The following is a 26,988-nucleotide window of genomic DNA, read 5'->3' as shown; positions in this document are numbered from 1 at the left end:
CTGGTCAGGTTACAAAGATGTAAAGATATTAGTGAAAAGATAGTAATTACCTGCAAAATATATCAATCTAATCATATCGGGAAATATGACCGTCAGTCCTAAATTTAATTATGGATCCCTTGTGTCTTTTATCTGATATATCTATTCACACATAATTCTGAGCATTAGACTGTTAGACTGTGAAAGCTGCAGCGCATTTCACAGTTCAAGTCTGAGCTCGATTGCTGTTGATCTTGGTGGTGCTGACGTCAGCCAGCAGTGTGTGTGGGTGGCTGTGTGGGTGAAGATGACTCCCAAATGAGCCTGTGCGTAGAAAAAAAAATAATAAAAAAATAAAAGCCTGCCAGGAAGCAAAAGACAGGCTCTGTTAAGCTCTGCTGTTTTACCTTGAGCTCCGCATGGTGCAGGTAAAGGCTGAGCAAACAAAAAAAAGCTGCTCTCAGGCTCTCGTTGACCTTCCTAACAGCCTGACAGTATAAATAAAGACAAGAACTGAAGGGCTAAATTTAAGATGATGTATGAGGAAAAAGTTTTCTGCTCTCGCAACAATGTGGAGTGCATACAAAAAGCCAAAGAAAATAATAAAGAATTCACAACTGGGAAGTTTTACTTTAATTTATTGCACAAACAGCATTGACAAAACATACTTAGAAGTTACTATGTTGTTAAGAGAAGTGGAAAAATTGACCAAAAAGGGTACAGCCATAACATTCAAAAACAAGCTCTCGCATATTTTTGACACAAGAGGGTAGAAGGTCAGATAAGAGTTTGGGGGCGGGGTCCTGAACAAATCTTTTTACTTTTGGGGGATTTCTTTTGACCTTAAAGCACACAGGGATCCTGGAAAACATGACACATAGTTAACAATGGAAAGGTAGACCTTCAACATGAGAGCAAAAAGTCCAGTATCAAAATGTAGTACATTACAGGGTCCGATCCAAAAAACCTTTCATACAATACACTATTCAACTGTTTGACGAGCTGAAGAATTTTGGGGTGAACACAAATGATCCAACTACATGGCAGGAAGAAAAAAAAAAAGTGAAACATGGACTTGTGTTTTAATACAAAGTTTTAGCAGGTGTAACAGTCACACATATTTACATTTTAGAGCTCTTCAGATGGTTATCTTTGCATATGCTAATTAAAAAATACAGTTTAACTTTGCAGTAAGTTGCCATAACATTAAACACATGTACAGTATGCTCGCATGATCTGATGAGTTGAGTCTTTGGTACAACGTGAGCACCAGAATCCAGAGGCCCTACACTGCAAACGTGGTCATAATGGAAATGGCTTTTTCCCCTCCCCCCACTCTCTCAACAAACCATGCAAGGTTGATGCCTTCAGTGCAAACGCTAAACACACTGGGAATCATCAGTCTTTATCCTCATACTGTTCATCTAAGGGTGGGGAAATTTTGGTTGTGCAGAACAAAGACTCGAAGGGACCCATTATGTTTTTTCATCATTTTCTATTATGGTTTTATTATTGTAGTTAATGTTGCCATAACATCAACCCCACCCACCTGCTGCTGAACACTACTGTTTGTGACTGGCAGCCAATTAGAAGAGAGCTAGCTGAGATGAGATACGCAAAGGTCCAGCAGAAGATAAATAACGATTATTGTGACCTGTGAATCGTGCCAAGCTACTCGAGCAGAGTCCAAGAATAGAAAGGTGGGGCTAGATATGAACATAATAGGTCCCATTTAACTCGAAAAAGTTCATCACCAGTGGTACACACACACACGCATACACAAGAAACAAGTCTCTTGGCAATTGGTCAGTACAACAGAAGGCAGGAGGGCATGAAAAGATGAACAGAAGACACTGATGACCTTCACAAAGGGACTTCAATGTACACACGTGTAGTAGAAGGGTAGGCAGACAAAAGCTTTAGAAAGGCACAGAGCTTCAGAAAGCGCATTGAGCTGAAAGTTACCACTAAAGAAATGCCAATCACTCAATTGCATACACTCATACACTCACACACACACACACACACACACACACACACACACACACACACACACACAGGATCATGTAGACAAATTGTTTCTGCTAATGTTGGCAAGGATTTTTAGCAGTTTAACAAAAGAAAATGTGATGAAAAATGAAGGTTTTTGTTGCATCACAGTTGTGGCTTAGGAGGATGAGACCGTGACACGAGTAAAAATGAGCTTCAACATGGACGACAATGATTGTTACAGCAGATTAAGTGCAATACAAAGTCAAAGCAAGAAAAAGCCTGGGTGAATCGTTAAATGGCACCGGATGACACTTTTGATGTAGATGACAAAGATCTGTGTCCGTTTTGAATTCACATTTAGTATCTATTAATCAAAAATGCACAAGATGCTTTCAGAAAACAAAACAAAAAGGTTAGCTAAAGATGGACAGAATTATTTAATTAGAGGAGGTTTCTGTTGCCGAAGATGTTATTTGGGTCCACGTAGTCCTTGACAGACCTGAGCATCCCCATGCCGACGCTGGAGATGGTCTCTCTCATCCACTCCTTCCGAAGTTTCCCCACTGAATGACAGAGGAGAGAAATAAATAAAAAAACCAAGGAAGACGACTGAGGGGGAGAAATAGAGGAATCGGCACGGCTGATTGCTCAGCAGGCTGCTGGGAGCCAATCAATCTTGTGAGAGTGAGTGAATAAACAGAGGGTGATAAATGCTTTTATTCAGAGAGGAGAAATGTTTTGCATGGCATGATTTATGGAGCTCAGCAGACTATCAAACTCATTAGGCTCTGTGTGTTCCCAGAGGAGGGGCCGGCTGGCGGCTGGAGCGGGCCGTCCCCGGCTCCCTCACTTTTTGAGCCACCGCTCCCCTCCAATCCCCCCCCTGTCCACAGTCACAGGAGCGTTTTCTGTCTCATTGTGCCAACGGCCGCACTCCTCCAGCTGACCCGCGAGGGTTTTGTGCTCCGTTGTCCCGAACGTCACTCTATGCCCCAACACTGGCCCGATCATCATTAGGGTGCCACAGCCAGCCGTGGAGCACCAACACAATGGCACTCTGTCAGCGGGAGTTTGGCTTTCAGCCGCTCCTCGCGGCCTCTCATCATCGTCGTCCAAACCCCCCAACCTGAGGAGTGAGACTGCCTTCGGCATGAAGCCCAGTGAGAGCGCCCATTACTTTACCAGCTGTCCAGTTCGACATTCTCCAAAGCATTTGGACCTGACAGGGTCCCGCAGAGTGGAGCCGGCAACTTTTCAAACAGAAGAATTTAACAGCAAATGTAACCAAATTAAAGCACTAATTTATATTTTTGTATTTGGCAATAAGAGGAGGAAAAGAGTGGTGCTACTGGGGACTAACAACACTGACTTACTCAACTGGTCAGTAGACCCAAGAAACCCCAAATATGTAGATTTAGGTTCATGTCAAATGTTTTTCGGCACAGTCACGAAAATTGATCTAATTTCAAGTTTAACGTTGCCTTTTATGGCCTAACCAAGTACTTAAATAATAAATGATACATGAGAAGCTTTCACCTTCTCTCTGTTTTCTATCAGTGCAACTTTTTGGGGGGATAATGTGGGATTTGGGAAGCTGACAGGCAACTTTCACATTTTTCAGTGTAAAACACTGAAAAATGTGAGATAATAGCAGTGAGAATGATCATTTCGGTCACTGTTTTAGCTTTAATCCCTGCAAAATCAGTTCAAAAAGAGCAAGTAGTCATTATCAGAGTGTGATACTAATAACTAAAAATCCGGGAAAGGAAAGCTGCTTCATTCTTGGAAAAAGTCATCTTTTAATAACAGTCCAGCAAAGAGGAAGTAAGTAAATTTTAACTTTTGACGTCGTGTCACTTTAAAAGAAATACTCGATATCTACAACCCACCCACGCAAAAAAAAGATAGACTTGAGAACAGAGCAGCTCAGAACAGGTGCTGCTCTCTGTGTAAACATGTGAAACCAGCAGTGTAATCAGTTTAGATAAGATTATAAAGGCCAAAAGGAAAAAAAACGAAATGAAAAACCCAAAAAAAAAAACCCAAAAACGTGTCTTCACATGCCTTCCTTTCCCAATCCACACGATTCTCTCCAGCCTCTACCCCCCCCCGTGCTCCCAGGGCAAGATGAGAAAAAGGGGCCACCCTGACATGTTACAACGCTATGTTATCAGAGTTTGGCCAGGAAACCCAGATGGGGATAAGCCATGAGGCTAGTGAGGCCCGTCTCCTGACAAAACAGGGCAGAGAGCGGGGTCACTGGGGACTCTGATACCACACAAACCTCCAGATGGGGACAAGGGGACCAATCAGCTGCTACCCAATAACTAAGAAAGTACCAAGCTCTCTACCACCACCACCTCCTCCCCACTTCTTTCCCCTCGTTCCACCTCCATCCCACCCTCCTCTCAGGAATAGGAGAGAAAACAGAAGGTGCTGGGACTGCATCATTGCCTCCATCACTGTGATAATTTACACATCTATCTTGTCATATTCTCTCTTTTTTGCTTGCTATTGCAATCAATCTCACCAGGCTTGGTGTGTGCAGCTGAGACATGCAAAGAAGTGCAGGTAGCTATTTTAGAAAATCCCCCCCTCCTTCTCAAAAATCAAACAACTGACATTTCTCCCATGTGGAAAAGCCCGGGGAAGTTCAGGGCGAATGGCAAACGCGGAACTTCACCAAATCAGGTCATTCTTTTTACCTCCTGAGAGCAGTGACCTGAGTGGAAGTGCAGTGTGGGGAGCAGGTGAGAGAGAATCTCCGCAAAAAAAAGAAAAGAAAAAGAAAGCCGCAAGGTGAGGTGAAGACGCTGGGCACCCTCGAATGGCCTTCATTTGGAGAAGAAGAGAGAAGCTGGGTTGAGGCTCATCCGCTTCCACACCCCGCTCTCGCTCTCCTGGGGTTTCTCTAACAAATGGGGGTCAGGACATGACAGACAGGGTAAGGCAGTGGCCATGCATTCCTCTGATATGACCAAGCTGGAGTATTGGTTGAGGAGTTGCGGTGCAGGGTTGATAGATGGATGATTCTCCTGGTGATGGATGTTCCGACAACTCTTCACTGCTGCGACACTGGTGACCTAGTTAAAGAGGACATTTCTCCTGGTGTTCTGTCTTTAAGCACTGGCCAATATTTAAACATTTAACATGTTTGTTTTGGGGTTTTTTAAAGCCAGTTTGTTAAAACTGACTCCTTTTTCATGAAAAATGGTTTTCCCCTGGACAGCAGCTGACACACAGTGCTGTTAGGTGAGTATTACGTCCTGTAGTGAAAGGGGTCGAAGCGCTCTGCATGCAGAGATTCCCTTTCGTTTGCCCACGCAGCACCGTGCTGACCTGCTGTAAATACAGGGCCACAAAAATGTATATTTTCTCCACTGGCCTCCCACCTCACCATCCTTGACTACATCTGTTTTGTTTGATACACAAAACCCAGGGAAACTAGCTCCATTTGTCAAGCGCTGATTGTGGGCAGACAAACCGTCCTGTCTGCACCCAGATAGCGAGCCCCGCTGTTATTAATCACAATTACAGAATGGGCCTCGCACACGGTAGCTGCATCAATATCCCACCCCCCTCTCCCCAGCGTCACCTCCCCGTGCCGCTCGGGGTGGCCGGGCCACCGTTTGGAGGTCAGTGTACAGCCGGCGATAACGGCGGCATCATTTACCCCGGCCCGCTGCCTCCTTTTTATTAGCAATCTTTTAATTTTGAACCCGTCCCCGCCTTCAGGAAAAATTGTGATTTAATATCGCAGCTGATTCACTACATACTGTTTTTGACAGGTGTGATGAATAGCCTCAAGTGATGTATGAAAACAGTGAGGCGGATGGCAATATAGATAAGGCAGCCGTTTCGGTTAGCCCTGATGGGGCCAGGAGAGTTGTTTCGCCGCCCTCCCCTGCTCACGTTTCATTTGGTCACTGCTGAAATGAACAAATAGCCGAGTCAGAGTCATTCATCTGAGCTGTGGGAACAGATTTTGGAAATGTGAAGGAAGCGATGAAAGATCCACGACCAAATGCACATTTACAGCACGACTGGCTGCCAGCATGGAAGAGCACGCCAGGTAGGCTCGCCATGCTGTCATCGCAATTCAGTACAAAACTGAATCTCCAAATATAACATCACTGTGCTTTTTTGGTGATTTATATGCACTTGCTTTCTGCAGTTTGTGAAAACAGGCTCTACATTTTAAGCACAAAATTCTCAGCTCTGGGTACCTCCATGGTGATGTGACAAGCTCCCTCCATTGGCAAGGATCTCCTCTCTAGCTGCATGCTGTGAAGAGGGGAAAAAAACAAAACAACACTCAGTTTATACATTATATAATGTTATATTCTGACATCTGTTCTGATGGGTGTTGGCGTTTCAACATGTTATCACATCAGATGCAATTTGCTCTAATTTTATTTAACAGTTTTTGGCATAATGTGCAGAAAAATAAAACTGGATCTACCTCCACTTGTTCATACACATGCACTGGATCACTGAGTCCTCTGTAGTTGAAGGCAAAGTAAAAGTAGACACAGGCACCGGCATCATACGTCTGAGTCACCCTGCACGAAAAAGAAACACGTTCAAACGAGCGGAAAAAACCTTAATCTTTCTCTTTCCACCGTCTCTCAGAAAATCCAATTTACATGCATGTGAAGGAGGAGTTTTTTGACAAGTTGCTCCATTTTACATACAATAAATGATTCTTTTCTATTGGAATCGGAAGACAAAGTGCAGTGGGAGGTTTGGTTTTCCCCAGCGAACCTCTGACCTCAATTCCATTCATGGTTAGCAGAAAGCGGAGGCAGCGTGGAAGCACTATCGCCTTTAATAACACAACATTATCACATAATAAATGGCGATCAAATCCTTTTACTGAATCATCTGAGCCACATTTACTCCTCAGGTATGATGCAGGCAGGGTGATTCAACTGACATCATAATATTTGTGTTTTCCCCACACCACTAAATGCAGCTTACGCTCAGGTTTTCGAACATATTGTGTAACAACCTTTGTGTTGAGAATATAATGCTGCTTTTCCCGTTTACATGTTCTCTCTCTGGCCTTGCTCCCTCTGGAGGAGCAGGGTGCTGGGCCCTTGTTCATTTGACATGGCCCATCACCTGGCACACTCACTGTTCTGGAGGTTAAATGGACAAATCAATCATGTGACAGACTGCAGCCGGGAAATGAATGGCTGTAGCATAATCAGGCTGAGGCCTAATCTGTCCGCAATCTGTGAGCAGCAGCCTGGTGCTCCTCAACCAGCTCGCCGTCTGTCTGTCACAACGTCCGACCGCATTGTCTCCGTGGCTCTTGCAAACTCAACAGGGGTCACACTTGGTATGCACCTCAGTACTTCCAAGGTTATAACTGAAATGTATCTTTAGGATTGAATGCCATTTGCTGTCAAACAATAAAAGTTAGCAACTGATAGTCATTCTATTTTTTCTTTGCTTTTCATTTGTTTCTAATTTTGACCGACTTCTTCAAAATATTTCATTTGGGGAATGCTCTTGATTATTTGTGTATAGATGTCATTTAAAGGATTGATGTGATGATATTTTATCACAGCATGATGTTTATTATTTTTTTCAGAAGCATTTATATTTGTAAAATTTAAACAATTCAAAAACTGTTACAAACTGTGACAAACAACTACATCTTATTCCTCAGTTTAAAATAGCATCCAACAAGAAAACCATTTAATCCTTGAGTATCATTTGCTAAAAACTACACTGCCCTGCTTGTTTAATAAGTTACCTGAGCTCGTTACATATGTGTGACCTGATTGAGAGTGTCATATTTTTAATAGCCTTTGGACAAATTAGAACACACAGTGCATTGTTGTGTTCTTTTCATGGGAAGAACAATATGAAATCTATACTGTAGGTGTCGTTTCTGCACTAGTGTTAAACATTAAAATATGGTGAGGAGACTGGCAGAGCGCTTGTACAGGCTCAGTCTTTTGGAAACTGTTTTTAAATATTACCTGCATGTGGATAATGGTGGAAACTGAACTCCTTTGTCTTTACACTCTCGCACAATGCGCGCTTTTACATTTCTGCAAATGTCCAAAACCCTAAAAAAAAGAAAGAAAGAAAAGACAAGAAAATTAATAGGAGTTTAAGCTGATATTTGTGTGTTTAAAACATGACAACAATGTGTATTTAAAACCAAGCACTGCAAAAATATAAATAATAAAAGAAAGACAGACCAAAAACATTAAAGAAAGGCAAGAGACCAGGCAGGAGGTAGAGACCAGACTGACTAACATGAAGACCATTGTGGGAGAGATTCCCACTGGTGTGGAAATGGCCGCCAGTCCTAAGCATCTGCAGTCGTGCGTGGAGTGTGGAGGATGGGGAGGAGGCTGGGTAATGAGCCAGGCACATATGCTCGCCTCACTGCCTGATCTCTTGGTCTCTCCCCATCAGGCATGTTACACAACAAGGAGCCTGCATGTGCTCCTGTTTGTTGTGTGAGAAAGCAGGACAATGAAAACATGTAGAAAATGCAGATCACAGTACATGGGTGTGAGATGAGCCTGTGACTCATAGTACATGGTACACATACAGAGGACACTCACACACCTCTCCCCTCTATGTATGTGTGTGGGTGTGTGAGTATGTCAGTAGTGGTACGTTTGTATGCTGAGGAGGAAAAGCTCCACCAACGCAGGGTCATTTAATGAGGGGAGAAGGCAGGCATGAAGGTGAATGTGAAAGACAGAGGCAAGGAGAAATAAACGAAAGGAAGGGAAAAACAGGATTAGGACGCTCAGGGCAGACTCTGCAGGAGGCGAGTGAATCAATGTATTTACCTGTCCCAAGGCACAGAGGTTTCAAAGGACTCGCCAATCACATAGTAGTCCATTCCCAAGTCCTGGTTGGAATGAAATGCACATATATAAGCAGGCTTATATGTTAATGTGATTCAGCACATTTTATGAGAACTGTGGTAACCCTGTAAATCAAGCGTATGCAGAAATCCTCCAAGCTTGTGATCTTATTTTGAAACCACAGCTTCTTATTTTTATGAGCTGGGTGACATTCGATCGATTTTTTTTTTTTTTAAAGGCAATGCACAACTTTCTTTTTTAAAGGAAAAAAAGAGAAATGAAAGCAGCTTCTCTTCTCTGTACCGATAAAACAAAGACATTATCTTGGGCTTTTTTGTGATGTTTTACCACCGGCTTACATTCAACAGAACAAACCACTATCATAAAACTAGAATATAAAGAATGACTACATAAATAACTAGTAGTACTAGTAGACATCTCAACGAGACATTTTCAGACCTGTATTGCAAAAAGGCATTTTTGAATAGAAGCTGTTGCTTTATTGAAAAGGGCTTTAAATTCTGGATGCCCTTTCCGATGCAACCCCAAAAGGGTTTGTGGCTCCTCCTGGGATTGAAATCGGGATTATTGCTTGTTGGGCGAATGTGTAAACATCTACAATATGGAGCCACTGAGGAAGGACTTTTGACAACTGAGATAAAAAAAAACAAAAAACTAAAAAGCAGAAAGCTGTTGATGACCTGCTTAAGTATATTTAAACACCCTGCTTGTTGATGATTATCAGAAAGGTTTCTAACAGGGATGACCTGAGTCAACTTTCTATTGTCATTCTGTCTGCATTTACTGTGCTCTTCTACTGCTGTTCAATGCCTTGACAACAACTGCGACCAGATCAAATCAAAGCCCTCCCGAGGTCATATTCCGCTGCTTTCATTGCTGCTCGCTATCCTCTCCGCTGTCAAATTGCAATCTCCCTGCCTGCCCCACCTGCCCATCAGCTCAGGCAGGGAAAAAGCCAGAGAAGTGACCCACCCGGAGGTAAGCGATGACAAAGGTCAACATGTAGCCCCTCTGCCCATTGTCCTCTCCAGCTGCCAGGCCCCTGCGAGGAGACATCAGGGTTAATATTTAACAGATCTTTTCTTCAGCTTTGTTGCTCCGGCTGCTCCCTCTCACAACCGCTGTCTTGGAGGCTGTCAGTGCAACAATGTACAGATCAATGGCGCTATGCTCCTTGCATCGCCATAGGTCAGCCACACATCTATCACCTGCGGTGGGTAATCACATTTTCATCTACCATCCAAACTAATCAGGCCAAGCTCATTAGAAAATCACTATATTGATTTTCACCCTTCTTCCTGTTTCCCATCACTGCAGGAAACGTTCCTCACCACACCTAAGCAATCCATCACCGGCACTTGAGCTGATGGGTGATGGCCATTTAATGAAAATAATGCAATTATTAAGACTATGTTGCATCTGACAGGTTTTGGCTGGTATGGCTTAACCCCTTTCTATCACAAAACCATTGTTTGAACCTCAGCAAGATCCTAAAATAGAAGCAAACATGAAATGCTACAATGGTGTCAAATAAGACTTAATGAATATAATGTATGGCATGTATAATCAAATACTGATCAAACATTTGGCAAAACAGGGAATGCCTTGCACAAGATATTAATTACAATGAAACACTGGACTTTTTTATTGTTTCTCTTAACTAAAAAAAATATTAAAAATCCAGAGTCCGTTTTGGTAGCAACTGTATGAACACTTGAGATCTATAGATTTACAAACGCTTCACATAGATGTGAAATATCTGCAAACGTAAAGGTTACTGCCACAACCACTTTAATGAATGACTAACACATTTATGCATTGGCTATGTCATGACTCATGATGGTGCAAATCTTGTACAAATCCTTGCAGCCAGTTTTCAGACCAAACATATCACATTTGTGGTCTACCTGAGATGAAAGGTTGATATCTTTATCCATTCATATGTTTCTGCAGTTTTTTAAATGTCCAGTTTACCATAAAAATCCATCTTTGAACTTTAAAGCTTTCTTTCTTTCTTTTGTTGTGTGTGGAAGATTTTGGATCTGAGTAAATTAGGACCGAGGTTTTGTGTTCTTATGTGGCTGTGCAAAATAATGGGAACAGACAAAAATGTCTGAGGAAACTGTGCATCAGGATTATTTGGAGTTAGTTATAGATGAGAAATGTTTATATGAGATTTCTACACAGATATATTCATATTAGGTTTCCAAAAACCTTTTACTGTTTACCAATTACAATTCACCAATAAATAAAAGTAATTATTTTCATAACAATTACACAGATGGCAAATGAACTGAATATTCTTTTTTGAGGGCTTAAAAATGGTTCTGGATGAAGGAGGTTTCCTCTCTGGCTGGCTGGTAACAGATTTCCAAGAAAGTCCTTATTGATGTGTTTCATGATCAATCACAAGAGCCAAACACTCCCCAGCTGTGTTTTGTGGCCCTGTGCTGTCCTAAGGGGAGCTGTGCCCTACTATCTCTGCCCACCTCACACCTACTTTAACATTAAAGCTAGCCTGACAGGAGGACATCCAGAGGTGATCCATCAATCCACATCGAGACAAGCTACTGAGTCGAAGAACAAATCTTAAGTGTGTAACTGTGCTTCTCAATTCTTATCACTGCTACTCCAAGGCTGCTTGAAAGCAGCGCCACCACTGTGTATAAAGCCTCACCTTATGGCACATTTCTAACCTTTCTGATCTTTAAATGATCCAACAATATAGAGATATAGAAGAAAGATGTAAAAATACCAAACTCAGCAGCCACTACTCACCCAAATTTTGCAGCGATGTCATAAACCTGCTTTTCATGCTGCAGGACCTTCTCGCGGTCTCCCTCAAACAGCAGGGTGGCCACACACAGGCGGTTGGGGTCAAACCCTTTGAACTGAGAATTAAAGAGGTAGGCTCATTTTTCATGTAAAACACCTGCAGCAAGAACCTTACAGTGTTCACCCCTGGTTATTTTTTACCTTGGTGATGTAAAATTTCTTCAACCCGTCCAAAAAGGAAGTGAAAATTGAAGATACTTGAGGCTTCAGGGCATGACCTGTTAAATATCAGATTAAAATCAGTTCAGTTAATTCACCTAAAAGAAGCCCTAAAGTAAATAAAACAAAATTTCCCACAAATTAGGCAAACTCTGCTTCTGCTTGCATCCTCCAGTGTTCTGAGAGAGCAAAGCAACTCTGATATATTTGGAATTGCAAACAAAAGAAGAAGAAATAAATGGTAACATTTGAATAACTTCACAACTGGCCAGTGGCTGCGAGCGACAGCGACTATAAATCAGAGAGTTTCCGAAGGGAAGTGGGGTTGACACAGTGATATCCGTCTTCCTCAGCCACCCTTTTTGATTTATTCCTGATCGGACGCACAAAAGCGCCTGTGGACAAGGGAAAATGAGGGGCTGGGGCCAATGGGATGGTTATCAATCACAGCAGGGAAGTCATGGGTGATGTCGCCGAGACTTAACAGTTCATTTATTTCCCCCTATGCTCAAGTCTCTTCATCACTTAGTGTCCTAATTGTTTCCATTCCAAACTGTGATTGTGGGTCTTAAGGTCCCTCACAGCCATCATACTCGTTAATTAAATACTCAAAATCCAGAGAGAAAAAATTGCTAATACAATGAACAAAATCCTTATTTTTATATATTAATACAGGTAGAGCTAAATTGTTTGTGTAGTCTCAAACTAAAAAAAACCCCCCAACCCTTTTATACAGTACACAAACTTTCTCCACAGTAATCATTATTAAAAAGTAAGGACAAGTTACTAAATCCATGAATGCATCATAGTGCCATGAGTTTTAGTTTTTATCCCCCCTCCCAAAAGAAAAAGAAAAAGAAAAAGAAAAAAAGATCCTGGTCACTTTGTCTTCCCTGTGTAAGGCTAGGAAGTGCCTACTCTGTGAAAAGTGGAAATACAGGGAAGATAATGAGATCCCACGAGACTGGGGAACTTTGCAGCGATCTCTGGGAATGCCAGATGCATTCCACTGGACCCGAAGAAACAACATCATAAAACTTCAGTGCAATAATGACTTAATTCTGGTCGGGTTTATTTTTCATCGTGCTTCAAACTGTGTGTTTGTGTGTGTGTGCGCGCAGATATTCGGTTGCAAAAATAATAATCAATTTAACGATTCAGTGGCATGGACCGTTGTGACATCATTGACTGCTGCACAAGTGCCGTTCATGGTTAGGTGGAACACCAAACAAAATAAAATGGGAGAAACTAAAGAAATGATTAAACCACATCATGTGGCTCATGTTGCAAAGCTCTCTGATCAAAGCCAAAGGTTTTATTGGGGCCTGGAAAAACAAAAAATAAAAATCTAGCCAAATTAAGTCCTACTTGTAACGGGAAAAGCTAATGTTGAGAATTTGTAGATTAAATGAAAGTCATATAGACACATAAAGAGGTGATAACTGAGATGGGCTTAAATGTGAACTCCAAATAAAACTTACCAAATTTAAATTGTTCATTATCCATGAGTCGTATAGAAGCTGGGGCACACCTCTGCAGGGAAAAGAAGTTGGCCCGAATTAGTCGAATGAACAACAATAAAGAGCTTTGACTTTATAGCTTTTGGTTATTTGTCCTAAATGTACAGTATACAGACTCTCTGAGACAGCACTTCAGGCCAAATGAGGTCTGACGACGTCAGATGCCTTTGCAAGTTGGTCTATAAATCAGTTTTTCCCTGCTTTCTTCTGCCAGGTTAGCTTTAAAGGAGGTAAAACGAAGACCTGAAAGTGCTTATTTTGTGCATACCTCAAACACAGTAACTTTCTAGCCTCCATCTCATGTTGAGACATGGCTTTATGAAGCAACAGAGCACAACATGCTGAAGGGGAGATTAACCTGTTACCTGTCTGGCAACCTCTCGAAGACAGGCAACTCCCATCTCGAAATTAGGGAACACCACAGAGCCGTATTTTTGGTACTCCGGCATGGGACGAATCTTCATTGTAACCTCAGTAACCACGCCCAGGGTTCCTGTGGAAAATCACAGTGAGAGATTTTGAGCAGAACAAAAGTACGTACATCAGTTCCCAGAGTTTATATGACCTAACCCGCTTTAAGCGGAACTCAAGACTGTTTTACAGGGCTCTGGTACATGTCCCAGGGGTTGTTCTGGTGACCTTTGTCTCACATTTCACTTAGCAGATCTGGTTTTCTACCACACACTGGGGGATAACTGAGATTTATCAGCTTAAGAACACCAGGAAGTAAAGCAGGGGTATATCAAAGGCACCAAGACCAACAACAGCAACACGCACACAAGGTAGAAGGAAACCTGTGGCTGACCTCATGACCTGGAAGCTTTCAACAATTACCTGCTGCTGCTGCTGAAATCCTCACACCACTTGGTTCAAATATACCCAATGTTTATTTGAAAGTAAACTATGGGTAGCAAAGGATGTTTGCCATCTCTTCTCATAAAAAAAATTGAATTAAGCTCAATCTTTGAGCACTTGCTTTCAGATGACTTTTCTGAAAAAGATGTGGCTAATCAAAATGCTTTCTTTTGTTATCAGATGAAAAATGAAAACTACAATGAGTGAAAAAAAATTAAAACATTGCTTTTTCTACAAGAACACAAGCACAGTTTAAAAACATCTATTCTTAAAGTGAACTGTACAAACATTTTAAGGGTTTTGGACAACAAAAGAGAATATCTGATGGGTTTGCACAACACGTAATTGCCATTTTTACACTTTCTCCACACACTCAACAATGAACAACAGCTATTAGAGCTAGTTTGTGAATTTTATTGCTATGATCCAAATTGCTTTCTTGCACCCTGTGCACTCTGTATCATTATAGATCACGTTCATTTATAAATGTATCCCCCATGAACACAGTCCATCAGGAGGCTTCATCAGCCTGTTATGGTTGTTAATGAGGCCTCTAATGTGACACTGTATGCCACATGCTGCTCCCTAGTGGCACACTGGAAAACGTGACTGCATTGGGCCTCACCCCAAGAAGGGTTTTTTCTCCCCCCCCCCCCCTCCTGATAGCATGCAGGAGAAGCCACTTAATGAGAGAGGGGTGGGGATCTAGAGAAGGAGAGAAAGAAAGACTGTAGGAGGAGCCAGGGTGAGGGCTAAATGGAGGCAATAAGAACAGCAATGCTGGAAAAACTCTCTCGGGACAGATGCAATGAAATACTGAGTGCAGCTTAAGCTAACTTTACTGGAACTCTTGCTATTAGACTAACCTCATCTTAAAGGCTACGTATTTGCGGAAAGGGAATATTCACAATGAAGAGCGTTTTTAGCAGCAAATATTTTGACCAAAAAAGCCACTGACCATTGTGCAACCACTGCTTTAAATCAATCATTTAACTCTCAACATTAGGTTAGCGTTAGTTGGTTTCATATCGTATTTTCTGCATGGTTGAGGGGAGTTTAAAAGAGAAAAGGATTAGCATTGATCATTCCAATCATTGTTTACACTGGCTGTAGCAAGGGGGAAGAACTACTTTGCATTCAGGTTACTTCAAGGTCAGAGAGATACACAGACCCGTTGTTGTGCAGAGAATAAGAAGTCTGAGGTTTCACAGTAATTTCTAATGAAATGGATGCGTTCCACTTAACATGCAGAGCATAGTTGAGGGTTTTAGCGTGGCGCTTTGCTGTTGTTGTGGCCTACTGTCAGACACCAGGATGGGATTCTTTCGGTGAGGAGGTAGATAATTTTAATGAGACTGTGTGCTGGTGTGACCTCTTAGCAAAAGAGTTAGGCCTCCCAGAACAACATGCTCTACCACTGAGGTGTGGTCCTGTCCTATCTCTGCTCAGTGTAGCAACCACAGAAGCAAGAGCATCTTCAATTTCACTCACCTTAATTGCAAAAAAGCTCCTTCTCTAAGCTTGGGTTTTGAAGATATGAAGCATGTTAGAAAAAATGTGCTACTGTGATATTAGATTATTCAATATTTAAATTTCCAATATTTTACAAATCAGCTGAGGTTTTCTTTCAGATACATGAAATATAACTGATGTTATGGAAATCTGCTTATGTGTAGTTGTTCACTTAGTTGGATCAGCTCGATGTGTTTGTGATGTTCCAACACGTTGCAGGGAAGTTGCAGAATGCCCTTTAGTGGACAAAAGATGTAACACTCATTACATGGTTGAACTGTGTTCCTACCAACTCTTCTTTACTTTTTAAATTTAAATTTATTGGATGATGTAAATGCAGATATGGACAGATCAACAAATAGCTATTGTAAGCCAATAGTATTTGCAGATAAAACAGTCTGGCTCTAAGGGTTCATAGTGCATAAATAATAGGGAACCCATTGCAAGTATCTTTTAGAAATTCATCCTTTGGGAAAGGAATTCTTGGATTTGGTCATTGTGTACTTCTGTAGGTATTTGCCCACGGAGAGCTTATGAGGAGATGGGTTTTCAGCCTATGCAAAAATGCTCCCATGCATCCAACAACCCAACAGTGCAGAGCTCAGCTATGCGTAGGTCGAATGCTGATTGGCTGACAAGTGGGCTGGAACAGGGAAGGGAGCCACAGGCTTTTCACAGGAGTTCACCAGGAATGGGAGAAGCATAACCAAACATCCAAGATCTGCTCGGTTTCACTTCAGCTCTTTGTATGTTGTAACTTATGTGTATTAGTATGTTATAACTACTCTGCATCTGGCTGAAGGACCATCAACAACCTAACTGAGAGCCCACAGATCATTTGTACCAGATACTTTGGACACTGCAGTCATCTCACAACAAAAGTTTTTCTGCAGGGCTGTCCCGAGCACCCTACAGTCTACTAGTGCAGAATCATGTTCAAGCCATGAAGTGTAAAGTGCCAAACGTATTTAAGGCAGAGCAAAATTCTTTGGAGAAGATCTTTAATTCTGTGGTGGCTGAGTCATAAAGAGTAAAAATACATGTGGCTAGCTTAATTTGAAACTACCCATATATGGCAACTGTCAGTCAAAACATGACCTCTCACAGTTAATCTGCGCGGTCAGGACACAACTTCCAACCTTCAAACCCTGTTTCTTGGTATGATACTGTTGCTGAGATCAGTTTCGCTGAACGCAAATAGAGACTTCTGTAGCAGTCCCAGCCCAGTCGAGGAGCAGATTGCTGAGCTTTGTAGGGCAAATAAAAAGTTTGTATCCACAGCTGTTTAACATAACGATGCCAAGAGTCTCTGAACCTCTTCATTATGCAGGGGAAACCTGACATATGGCAGTATTCTCTGTGGGCATTCACAAGGACAGGACAGTGCAGATGGGGAGCAGAGGACACTTGCTGGTTCCTAACTAACACCTCTCCAGATCACATTTCCACCAATGCTAGTAAATGTGTAAGAAGCGGAGAGCATGAGAATCATCCTGATGTTACCGTTTTATCACAGAGGTTTCAAAGACACGCACACAAACCCACATTGACATGCATGTTTACACAACTGCACACACGCCCACATGCACTCCTGAACTGGAATAACGTGAGAAAGTCATCTAACCTTCCGAGCCCATGATGAAGTGGTGAACATCCGGCCCCGTGGACATGCGAGGTCCCTGACAGCTCTTTTCAATCACACCTTGTGGGGTAACCATCTTTATGTGGACAACCTATTCAGTGAGAACACAGCGATAAAGCAGCTTTAGAACCAAACAACACCTGCCCAAACTTAAAGACGTGAAGCCCACAAAACCTAATGTAATAATTTTCTTTCTACAGGTTTCTGCGCACTCACCAGGTCCTCAATGTTGCCATAGATGTTCTTCTTCATACCTGATGCTCTGGTTGCTACCCAGCCCCCCAGGGAGCTGAACTCCATGGAGTCAGGCTCGTGTCCTGTACAGTAGCCACTCTCATTAAGCTGCAATAAAATGGAAAAATATAAAAAAAACATGTTTGTTTTTAACTTAAAAGGGAGCCAGAAATGTGTGGTAAACAATGATGTCGTAAACCCACGAGAATGTTTTAATAACAAGCGAAGAGAATGCGCAAGCAAAGGGAAAATATAATTGCACCTCTGCTGCTGCATGTCACTGCTCTAGTTATACCGCAATGTAAAAACGGCGGTTTTATGGCATTGGTGGTTTTATAATGGCCCAAAATAAACCAAGTGGAAAGACTGAATAAATAATGCACTGATCTCTCTCTCTTTAGTCTGACAGCAGCTCTGCTGTCATGTGCAAAATAATGCCTGTAAACTTGATACATCCAGCACACACAAGCCTTTGTTAGTAAAACTAAAATAATAGTAAGTTTTACATATTTATTTAAGTGTATGAGTTATGCAGGCAAGACTGCTTACACATTCCTCTTCCACAAAGAAAAAAAGAACAGAAAACACACTGTATGGCTTTGTTCCTTGCCATGCAGTAATAACAATGTACTTCTGAGAAATCTATTCATCAGATTCACTATCCCCAAGGCTTTGAGGAGAATGTGTAGGTCATTGGGAGCCCACACATTCTCCTTAAGGCAGACGTAGCACTGAAAGATTGCATCTTTAGGCGGAACATTCAACAGTAATAATAATTAAGATCTTAAAGTACAACAACAATGCTCCCCAGAAGCACAAGGGTAAAGTCAAGCCTTGTTTTATCACAGCATTCCTCTGGAAGGCAGTTTATAATGCAGACCCATCTGCTCTATGAAATCGGCCCAGTCTAAATGCAGAGGTGGAGTCTGCTTTAAATGCAGCTCACGCATTCCTCTACATCAAACGCCTGCTCCTTCTCCATTTTTCTGAATTAGCTTGATGGTGCCATCTGCTCATGACCACCGTCTCAGACTCTAATCTCTCCCCTTCAGCGCTCTGCTCCTACCGCAAACTCCTTCCTGCACCCTGTTAGATCTACTGAGCAAAGAGTACCAAGGTGAATGAGCACAGACAGCCTCCTAGGGAACAGGCGCACAGCTTGATTGTTGGCACAACGCTTTATATTAACATAAGCTCTTTCGGTGAATTAAAATGGATGGGCGAGCAGTACTTACCAATCTCTCTAGATCCTGACCGACAATGCCAGCTTCCACATGGGCAGTTAAATTTTTCTCGTCAATCCACAGAATGCGGTTCTGTGACAAACAAACAACATGTCTGAGGACGTCATAAACATACATTTTATATTTCACAAAGTTTTTTGGGAGAAATGTTTTTTTAAAGCTGTTTCCTTTGTGTAAAACGGCTGCTTTCAAACACATATTGTATATCGCCATGTCTGTCATCTGAGCTCTGCCTACATCTGTTATGTTGACTTAAAATATCTCAGACTCAGACATAAACATTGCACTCAAGAGCAGGCTGTGGAGACAGTCTCTTCACAGTTTGCTTACAACACGGTATGTTTTTCATCAAAACGTCTGAGGACGAATGTGTGCAGACAAGGATGGGAGACAACTGTCAGTTTCCCAAAGGCTTAGCCCTACCTATAGGAGGTCATAAATTAGTCCCCAGAGCTAATAAACGTTACGTTCCTACTACATTGCTCCTTTCATGTGGTTCAGCTGGAGACACCTGACCTCTGATCCCTGACACAGAACGCTGGTCACTGATGTCAGTGGCAGCAAACTCAATGAGTGGTGAGCTAGGAGCTTGTAGACAGCTTGCATATCACCTCTGGGTGAGCATGGATCAAAGGGCTTTACTGTACAGTGACAGTTTTCACCACTTTATATTGTATCCGATAAAAGATTATCATGTTTATGGGGACTTGTTTGGGATTGTATTGAGATTAATGGCTGGTGCATCACTTGGGTTTTGTCCCTATCCACACAACTAATTTACCAATTCTAACTCTGGCTGCACTCATGTTACTGAAAAAAAAAGATGTATATGGGAAAAAAGAACACTGGAAACACTCAGTCTCATAATGCAATAGCTTGTAGCACACACTAACAGTTTCCACTATTACTTGGCTGTTATCAGCTGATAAAAAGAAGGAATTCCTGAGCCCAAATAATGTACATGTACTATTACTACAATCATGTTTTGCCAAAAACACAATTTTACTTGACACATTTTTTTAGTAATCCAAACCTGAAGAGATATCAACAATAGACACAGAAAACAACACGTTGAATATTAATCTTAATATCCATTTCAGCTTATGGCCTGGTGTCTATGAATAAGTATACTGATCCAGCCTGACTCTCTCTCAGTCTCTTTTCAGATTATTGTTCTAACTTTAAAGATCAGATAGATTGATTTTAGTTTAGTTGTCCTTAACGCTGATCGCGCAGGTGTTTACGTACCATCTGTGAGGTATCCAACGACACGATGGAACGAGTTTCCTCTGGGGGGCACTCGAGGGCACTAGAGACACTAGTCCCTCCTAAGAGATAATAAAAACCACTGTTACAATAAAACTCCTTTTCACAGCAGTCATTTTGACACGTTACAGGAGGAAAAGCACCATCTGAATAGCTCATCCTTGAGGTGCAATATATAATTTTTTCTTATGGCACGTCTGCACACTTCAGGATTTCACTGCAGTAATGAATGACTGACTTTTATTGATATGATTGTCACGAACCTGTTCGCAAACTGCAATAAAACTAACAATACGTAAGATTTATTTCTCCCATATTATTAGCATGACATTTTTTAGTAGTGACTGACAGAAGAAAACAAACAAAAAAGTTACAATCATTTCCTATGGTTGTAACCACCACAATTAGTGCAGTGTCCACTGCTCTACTTTTAACAGCAGCATCTATAATATAGATAATAAAGCTTTCACTAAGCCCTCACCCACCCACATAAAAAACAGATAACTGATGGATGAAATTACACTATATGTTACAAGTTGCGAAATGCAAATAAACTAGAGCCCCATAGTAATTTACATAAAAGCTAATTATGTAGATTAACGCCTTTGATTTCATAGCTCACCTCCATATGGCATCAAACAAACGTTGTGTTTGCATGCGAGCTCCACAATTTTCACTACATCATTGTGACAGTCTGCAAAAAACATAGAAGATTGTTTTGTCTTTTTGAAACATAACTCTTTTACCATCTGCTACAATGTTTATATATTAAATATTCATAAAATAATATTTTTAAAAAAGCATGCACACACTGGAAAGGGAAAAAATGATGGCACATAACACTATCTGCATACCACTGACAACGTAAAAATGTATATTTCGTGAACCTTTAGAGCGGGGGGGGGGGGGGGGGGGCAGCGGGGAGACAGGGCATCCTTTGATTTGCCTCGGGCTTTCTTCAGGCTGAGTCAAACTGCATGAAGCTACACTCTCTTGGGTGGGACATGCTAGATCAATACAGATGTATTTTAACCAATCAGAGCCCATATACATTCACACTGGGGCAGTGAGTGAGTGGGATGAACAGCAATACCAAAGTACATGGATGTGCTTGACTGGCCTCGAGAGCTTTTAAGAGGCAGTGAGAAATGCTTACATTCTACTGCATTTGGGCATCCAATTAAACACATAGCGTAGGCCAAAGGATTACAGCTCCACAAACTAAACATCCACTTAAAATTCACTTGTAGAGGCTACCGAGGAATGGCAATTATAGCTCAAAACATCTACTGCACATTTAGTAGATGAGAGTGCATTTGTACGGTTGGAAAAGTTAAAACTTGGGATTAGCCACTGTGGATGAGAATGTGCCTACAGTTGCCTGGTGATTCGCTTCCCATTTGGGAGGCTGCTAATCAAGTTTCAACCATCAGTCAACATTTATTTGCATGATAAAATAGTGCTAGCCATAACAAGAGAAAACCAATCTCAGAATCATAATTCATGAGTGTACTATGCAGGGCCAGACTGTGGAGTATTGGGTGTCAACCGTCCTCCCCCTGACGCTTCTTATTAAGCTTCTACTCATACATATTAATATCCCTGCCGCTGCAGAGATTAACCCTTTAAATCACCTAAGCCAGTAGGAGGGATCAGTTATGCTATGTAGGAGGAGAAAAGCAGACACACAGTGGAAAGAAATTATATATACACATGTTTAACAGTGACAGCATAGCTTCTGAACTCACTTGGCCATACAACCAAATCTGGAACACGGCCAATTTTCCCCTCTCTCAAAGCAAAGATCTCGTGTAAGCAATGGCCTGGAAAAAAATTTAAAAATGAAATTACGTCACCATTTTAAAAATATTTTCATAACAAATGAAAAAAATGTTGCAAATTAAATTACAATTCACAGACATTAAAAGACTTTTTTCTGCCTTACCATGAGAGCGAAAAACCCGGTCTTCAGCGTCATGAGAGAAGGGAATGCCTGTGGACTTTAGCTCCTTCAAGAAGGCCTCGTTTAGAGTGGGAGGCTGGACAGCACTGCTATTCAGAATTGGCTTAAACAAAACAAACCACAGCGGTTATGGCTTCTGCACAATGCCATTCATCGAAGTCGCAACAAATAAACAGGAGCTGTTACTCACTGCTGCTGGAGTTTTGTGCTGCAGATTGGCACCGAACGTGCTTTCCATCCACTCTCTGAGGCCGGGGATGATCATACCGCTCAGCCTATACCTGGATTGTGTAAAAGAGGAAAGAAAGTTTGAATTACCAATTAAAAATAATCAACCGAGTCTCATGTATTAGCTTCAATGCAGCAGAAGTGAAACTCTGAAACTGAAAATATCTCCATGCTTGACTGGGCAAATTCATTTGGAGAACCAGACCTGTGGCTAATAAGAATACAGTATGAGATCTGAGTCCAGTGAGGTTATTAGACAAGCAGAGCAGCAGTGACAGTGCTGTTATTGCTTTTCCTTTACCATCACTTTCATAATTGTGCTGGTGTCACAGATTGGGCCCATCCGGGGACTATGGTGTACCTTTGTAAAATATATGCAGTATTTAAGTGAGGAAAAAAAAAACCCTCCTGCAGCAAGCGAGCCAAGGAGGACGTCACCCTTGCTTCAGCTGATATACAACACCCAGATAGCTTTTTTTGTTGGTAGGGCACGGAAAGCCCTGAGGGCTTTATGGTAAGTGCTTACACAGGAGGAAACAATTTGCTTGATAATACGTGCTCGTACATACTGTGCCAGTTCTCTGTTTTGATTGTCTCACAAGCACAGCTACCTCTCCCAGAGCTGTCTGTGATGATTACGGAAACAAGACCCACCTACACCTTTGCTCTTGTCGTGGCAGGCATGGATAAAGGATATGCAGAGGAACTGAGTAACAGTTGTTTCTGGGAATCTGCAGCAATTAAAAGTACGTTTTTTCTTACACCTACATTTGCATTTACCATCAGACACATGACTGCCAGCATAATATTCATCTTATATTTTTAAGAAATTGGTGAGTTGTTTCTGCTAATGGGCACCTGAGTGCTGAAAATCACAACCAGTGACCTTCTCAGATGACAATAAACAGTTTAAATGCCAACCACTAGGTGGCAGTAGCACCACATTGTTGTGAGCACACAGCAAGCACAGAGACAGCGACTGATTTTCAAAGGCTGGGTTCAAGTAGTGGGCTGTAAAAAAAAAAAAAAAGATCAATGCAAAGCTGCAGCCTCAAGTTACACAAACAGAATGAATGCTAAAGCTCAACACAGTGGCTAACACTAGATTAGAGGGAGTGGATGAGACCAAGTAATGACTGATTTTTCACCAACAGATAAGAATAAGCTTTACCTAAGAGTGCTGGCTGCTTTCTCATACTTTACCTTTTTCCAGTAAATTCTGCTTGGCCTTTCTTGTTGTACAGGAATTTTGAATCGCTGTATCCCCAGCCATTCCATTTCATAATCTCCTGTCTGTGAAAAAAATGAATTTAGGTACAAGTTAGGACTTGGGCAGATTATCACTCAAAATTACAATAGAACATGTGGGGATTATTCCAGGGTGTGGTGCCCTGGTTAATTTGCCATCCCAGTCCCTCTGGGCTGGATACTGGCTCAGCATCCTTCCTGACAATCTCATGATGTTATCTGAAAAGCCAGACATATAGAATATCCCTTAATCTTATTAAGCCATTCCCAGCTTTTCCATTAACCTGAGGTGGCTATGAAGTGGCAAATTTACAAAATGGGAGGCTGCAGACAGGCACACCCAAATGCTTTGCCCACAGGTTAGCAAACACATGGCTCTTTTAGTATTGCAAAGGCAACACATTCAAACAACTTGTCCATCCACAGAAGAAGTGAGCATACAGTCCTTGAGCTCCATTTAATACATTAGATATTTTACATTTATGGCACCAATCAGACATTTTTCAACGGCTACTTTTAACACTCCTCAGCTTTTTAGGATTAGACTTAAATGTGTGTGCTGAACTTCCAGGCTACACTTAACAAAAATGGCACGTAGACACCAACTACGCTTTGTGTTTTCCACTGTACAAACAGGAACCAAGTTGGGAACTAGCCAACAGATACTACGTGGCTGTGCTTGCTTTGCAAAGATGTAAATTTCAACAACTGTCACTATTCTGTTACTGTTCTGAGATATCAAAATACAAATGCTGGCTTTACCGCCTTATGACTGTACTGTACAATGCTAGTGTGCTGTACTTCTTAAAGAAAGACAGCTGTACAACCATGTACAGATCAATAATCACGGGTCACTTGGGATGGCATGCTACTGTTGGCATAAAAGCCATTATTAAGATTAACACATGCCAAAATGGGGTTTTCTCTAAATTACGAGCAGGAGTGACACACTAAGTCATACTTTATTGAATCCTCACCACCACTGATGGAGTGTAATAGCTGCTGTACATGCGAAATAAAACTGTCTCCATAGCTGGGCATTGTGTTTGGCAGTAAGCCAGTAAGTACAGACTACTAACTTTCATAGGGGCGACCTTGGCTCATGGGATTGGGAAGCTCATCTGTAACCGGAAGGTTGCCGGTTCGATCCCCCTGCTCTCTCTGTCCTGGTCGTTGTGTCCTTGGGCAAGACACTCTACCCTACCGCCTACTGGTGTTGACCAGAGGGGCCGATGGCGCGATATGGCAGCCTCGCTTCTGTCAGTCTGCCCCAGGGCAGCTGTGGCTACAAAGTGTGTGAATGTGAGAGTGAATGAATAGTGGGTGCCTAGAAAAACGCTATATAAATGCAATCCATTCTTATTATCATTATTATTAAAGTACAGGTACCAAAAAACAGAAACTCTCTTTCCGGCTATTAAGGATTCCTAAATTGTGGGGCAGGGTTGCTTGGGTGGACATAGTCTGTGTGCACCCCAACTCTGTCTCCACACAACATCTGTTACATTCCTGTCCATCCTGGAAGCTGTACTTCTAAAAGTTTCTTCTTTTATCCTCCCTTAAAGATTTTTTCCAAGTGTTTCTTTCTAATCAAAACCTGGTCTAAAGATAGATGACGCCATTTGTTGTACAGATAGAGAAGCAAATCCGTGCAAACATTTCTGATCCATAAAAAGTAAAGTTGCCTTAAAATGATGCAATCTAGTTAATGTGATGGTCGTAGTGAATGAGGCATGCTTTGACTGAAAAATGCCTTCCACAAGTAAAAGCTGTTTGCTCAGCCCGTTTCCTGCATGACTTTTGCTCTTCGTACTACTTTCTAGTACCTAGCAAACAAAGCCCAAAGGCGTGACAGAAATCTACTTCACTCTCACGGAAAGATTACTACATGTGTGATGACACAACATCTTGTCAACTTCCACTTTAGGAGAACACACAACCTGTACATCAAGATTCTTGCTTAAACATGCTTTTTAAAACAGAAGCTAAAATGCTTCCCATCACACACAAAGCCCCGAATGAACAGGATATAATCACATCTTTCAATGAATCTTACATTTCGTTTTTAATAAAACTTACAATTATGATTGGATCAGGTGACCCTAACAACCCCACCAGTTATGCTGGTATGTGCTCAGGCTGCTGGATTCCTGCCGTGAGGCATTAGGTACCTTTCCCTACTCTCCTCTTTCGCTTTCATTTTCCATTCATTTATAGGTTACTATTAGATGCCATCAACATTACTGTGCAAAAAGTCTTGAGTTGCCAATTATTTCTTTATATTTAGCATCCAAAGAGCAAGACCTTTGTATTTTTAACTGATTTTAAGCAATAGTTCTTCAGACTTCTAAAAGTCTTTTAAAGTTTTCTTTGGGTATTGGCTGTTTTTCACTCATTTTCAGCCCAGTTCTTGAACCTGAGCATATTCAGAGGAATTTTTTTCTGTTTGTTAATCCACTTAACATTGGGGGAGGGAGGAAAAAAATGATACTGCAGGTAATTGCTTAACCCGATTCAAAGACTGACTCAATCTTGTGGCAACATTTAGAGCAGGTTTTACTGTTGGTATGCCTGACAATCTTATTTTGTAACAAAAGAAAGTGAGATAACGTTATCTTACACGATAAATCTGACCTATGAATCATTTAAGGATAAAAGGCTGCCTAATCAACTAAGTTAACAATCAATTTTGAAATTCTATTATTAAAAACTTTTAATAATAAAAAATAAGCATACTAATAATAACAACTTGTATTTATATAGGTCCTTAAAAAACTTACCAAAAAACTTAGTAGCAGCCTCTCACAGAAACACATAATTATTTAAAAATTTAAATTGTATTTTTTGCAGCAACACAGTGATTCCCAACCAGCTATTACACAAAAACTTGGCACCTAACCTTAAAAAGTAAACTGGAGGAAAAAGTCGAGGACAAAAAAAGATATCTTTACCAGATAAACAGTATAAAAAAGTGATGTCCTTGAGAAACTGGGGGAAAAAAATCCAGAAAGGACCTAGCAAAGGACCTGAGAGATGTACCTGGCCCTTCAGTTCATCCATCTATTGTTCACTGAAGCCTCATTTGAAAGGGTCTCAGTGGAAGTGTGGCTGTCAAGAAGCCATTCTTAAAGAAGGGAAAGTGTGAAAAAAAAGACTGAGGTATGCCAAAATACACCAGAACTGGGCTGAAAATCAAGGGCTACAGGTCTCAGTGAGTGATGGTTACAAATGTGAGGTTTTTGGTTTAAATTGTTATCAATAGTACAGAGAAGGTCGGGAGAGGTGTATAACAATATACAGCTATCTGTAAAGCATGGTTAAGATTCTGTCATGTTTGGAACTACATTTAAGCCAGTGGTGTTGTCAAAACTGTGATCTACCAAGAAATACCATCTGGAAAGCATCTGATTGACAACAACTTTATTTTTCAGCATGACAATCATTCTAA

At 41.4% G+C, this 26,988-nt stretch overlaps 1 protein-coding gene across 1 annotated transcript in view; it reads right to left on the bottom strand.

Annotated features, from left to right (window-relative positions):
• Positions 1-883: 883 nt before the first annotated feature.
• agps (alkylglycerone phosphate synthase) overlaps positions 884-26,988 on the bottom strand; it is a 28,087-nt gene continuing 1,982 nt past the window's right edge. The window contains exons 2-20 of the mRNA XM_080902118.1: positions 23,496-23,585; positions 22,255-22,345; positions 22,047-22,167; positions 21,850-21,924; positions 20,724-20,795; positions 20,084-20,163; positions 18,827-18,907; positions 17,574-17,699; positions 17,340-17,448; positions 13,714-13,841; positions 13,310-13,361; positions 11,811-11,887; positions 11,613-11,725; positions 9,807-9,876; positions 8,796-8,857; positions 7,965-8,054; positions 6,434-6,533; positions 6,198-6,255; positions 884-2,534 (exon numbers count right to left, since the gene is read on the bottom strand). Coding sequence (XP_080758244.1) covers positions 2,413-2,534; positions 6,198-6,255; positions 6,434-6,533; positions 7,965-8,054; positions 8,796-8,857; positions 9,807-9,876; positions 11,613-11,725; positions 11,811-11,887; positions 13,310-13,361; positions 13,714-13,841; positions 17,340-17,448; positions 17,574-17,699; positions 18,827-18,907; positions 20,084-20,163; positions 20,724-20,795; positions 21,850-21,924; positions 22,047-22,167; positions 22,255-22,345; positions 23,496-23,585 — 1,717 coding nt within the window. The 3' untranslated portion in view covers positions 884-2,412. The remainder of the gene's footprint in view (positions 2,535-6,197; positions 6,256-6,433; positions 6,534-7,964; positions 8,055-8,795; positions 8,858-9,806; positions 9,877-11,612; positions 11,726-11,810; positions 11,888-13,309; positions 13,362-13,713; positions 13,842-17,339; positions 17,449-17,573; positions 17,700-18,826; positions 18,908-20,083; positions 20,164-20,723; positions 20,796-21,849; positions 21,925-22,046; positions 22,168-22,254; positions 22,346-23,495; positions 23,586-26,988) is intronic.

The sequence above is a fragment of the Rhamphochromis sp. 'chilingali' genome (assembly GCF_963969265.1).
Source record: "Rhamphochromis sp. 'chilingali' genome assembly, chromosome: 14".
In the NCBI taxonomy this organism is placed as follows: domain Eukaryota; kingdom Metazoa; phylum Chordata; class Actinopteri; order Cichliformes; family Cichlidae; genus Rhamphochromis; species Rhamphochromis sp. 'chilingali'.
The sequence above is the reverse complement of the archived record's forward strand: the minus strand, read 5'-3'. Positions and strand labels throughout refer to the sequence as shown.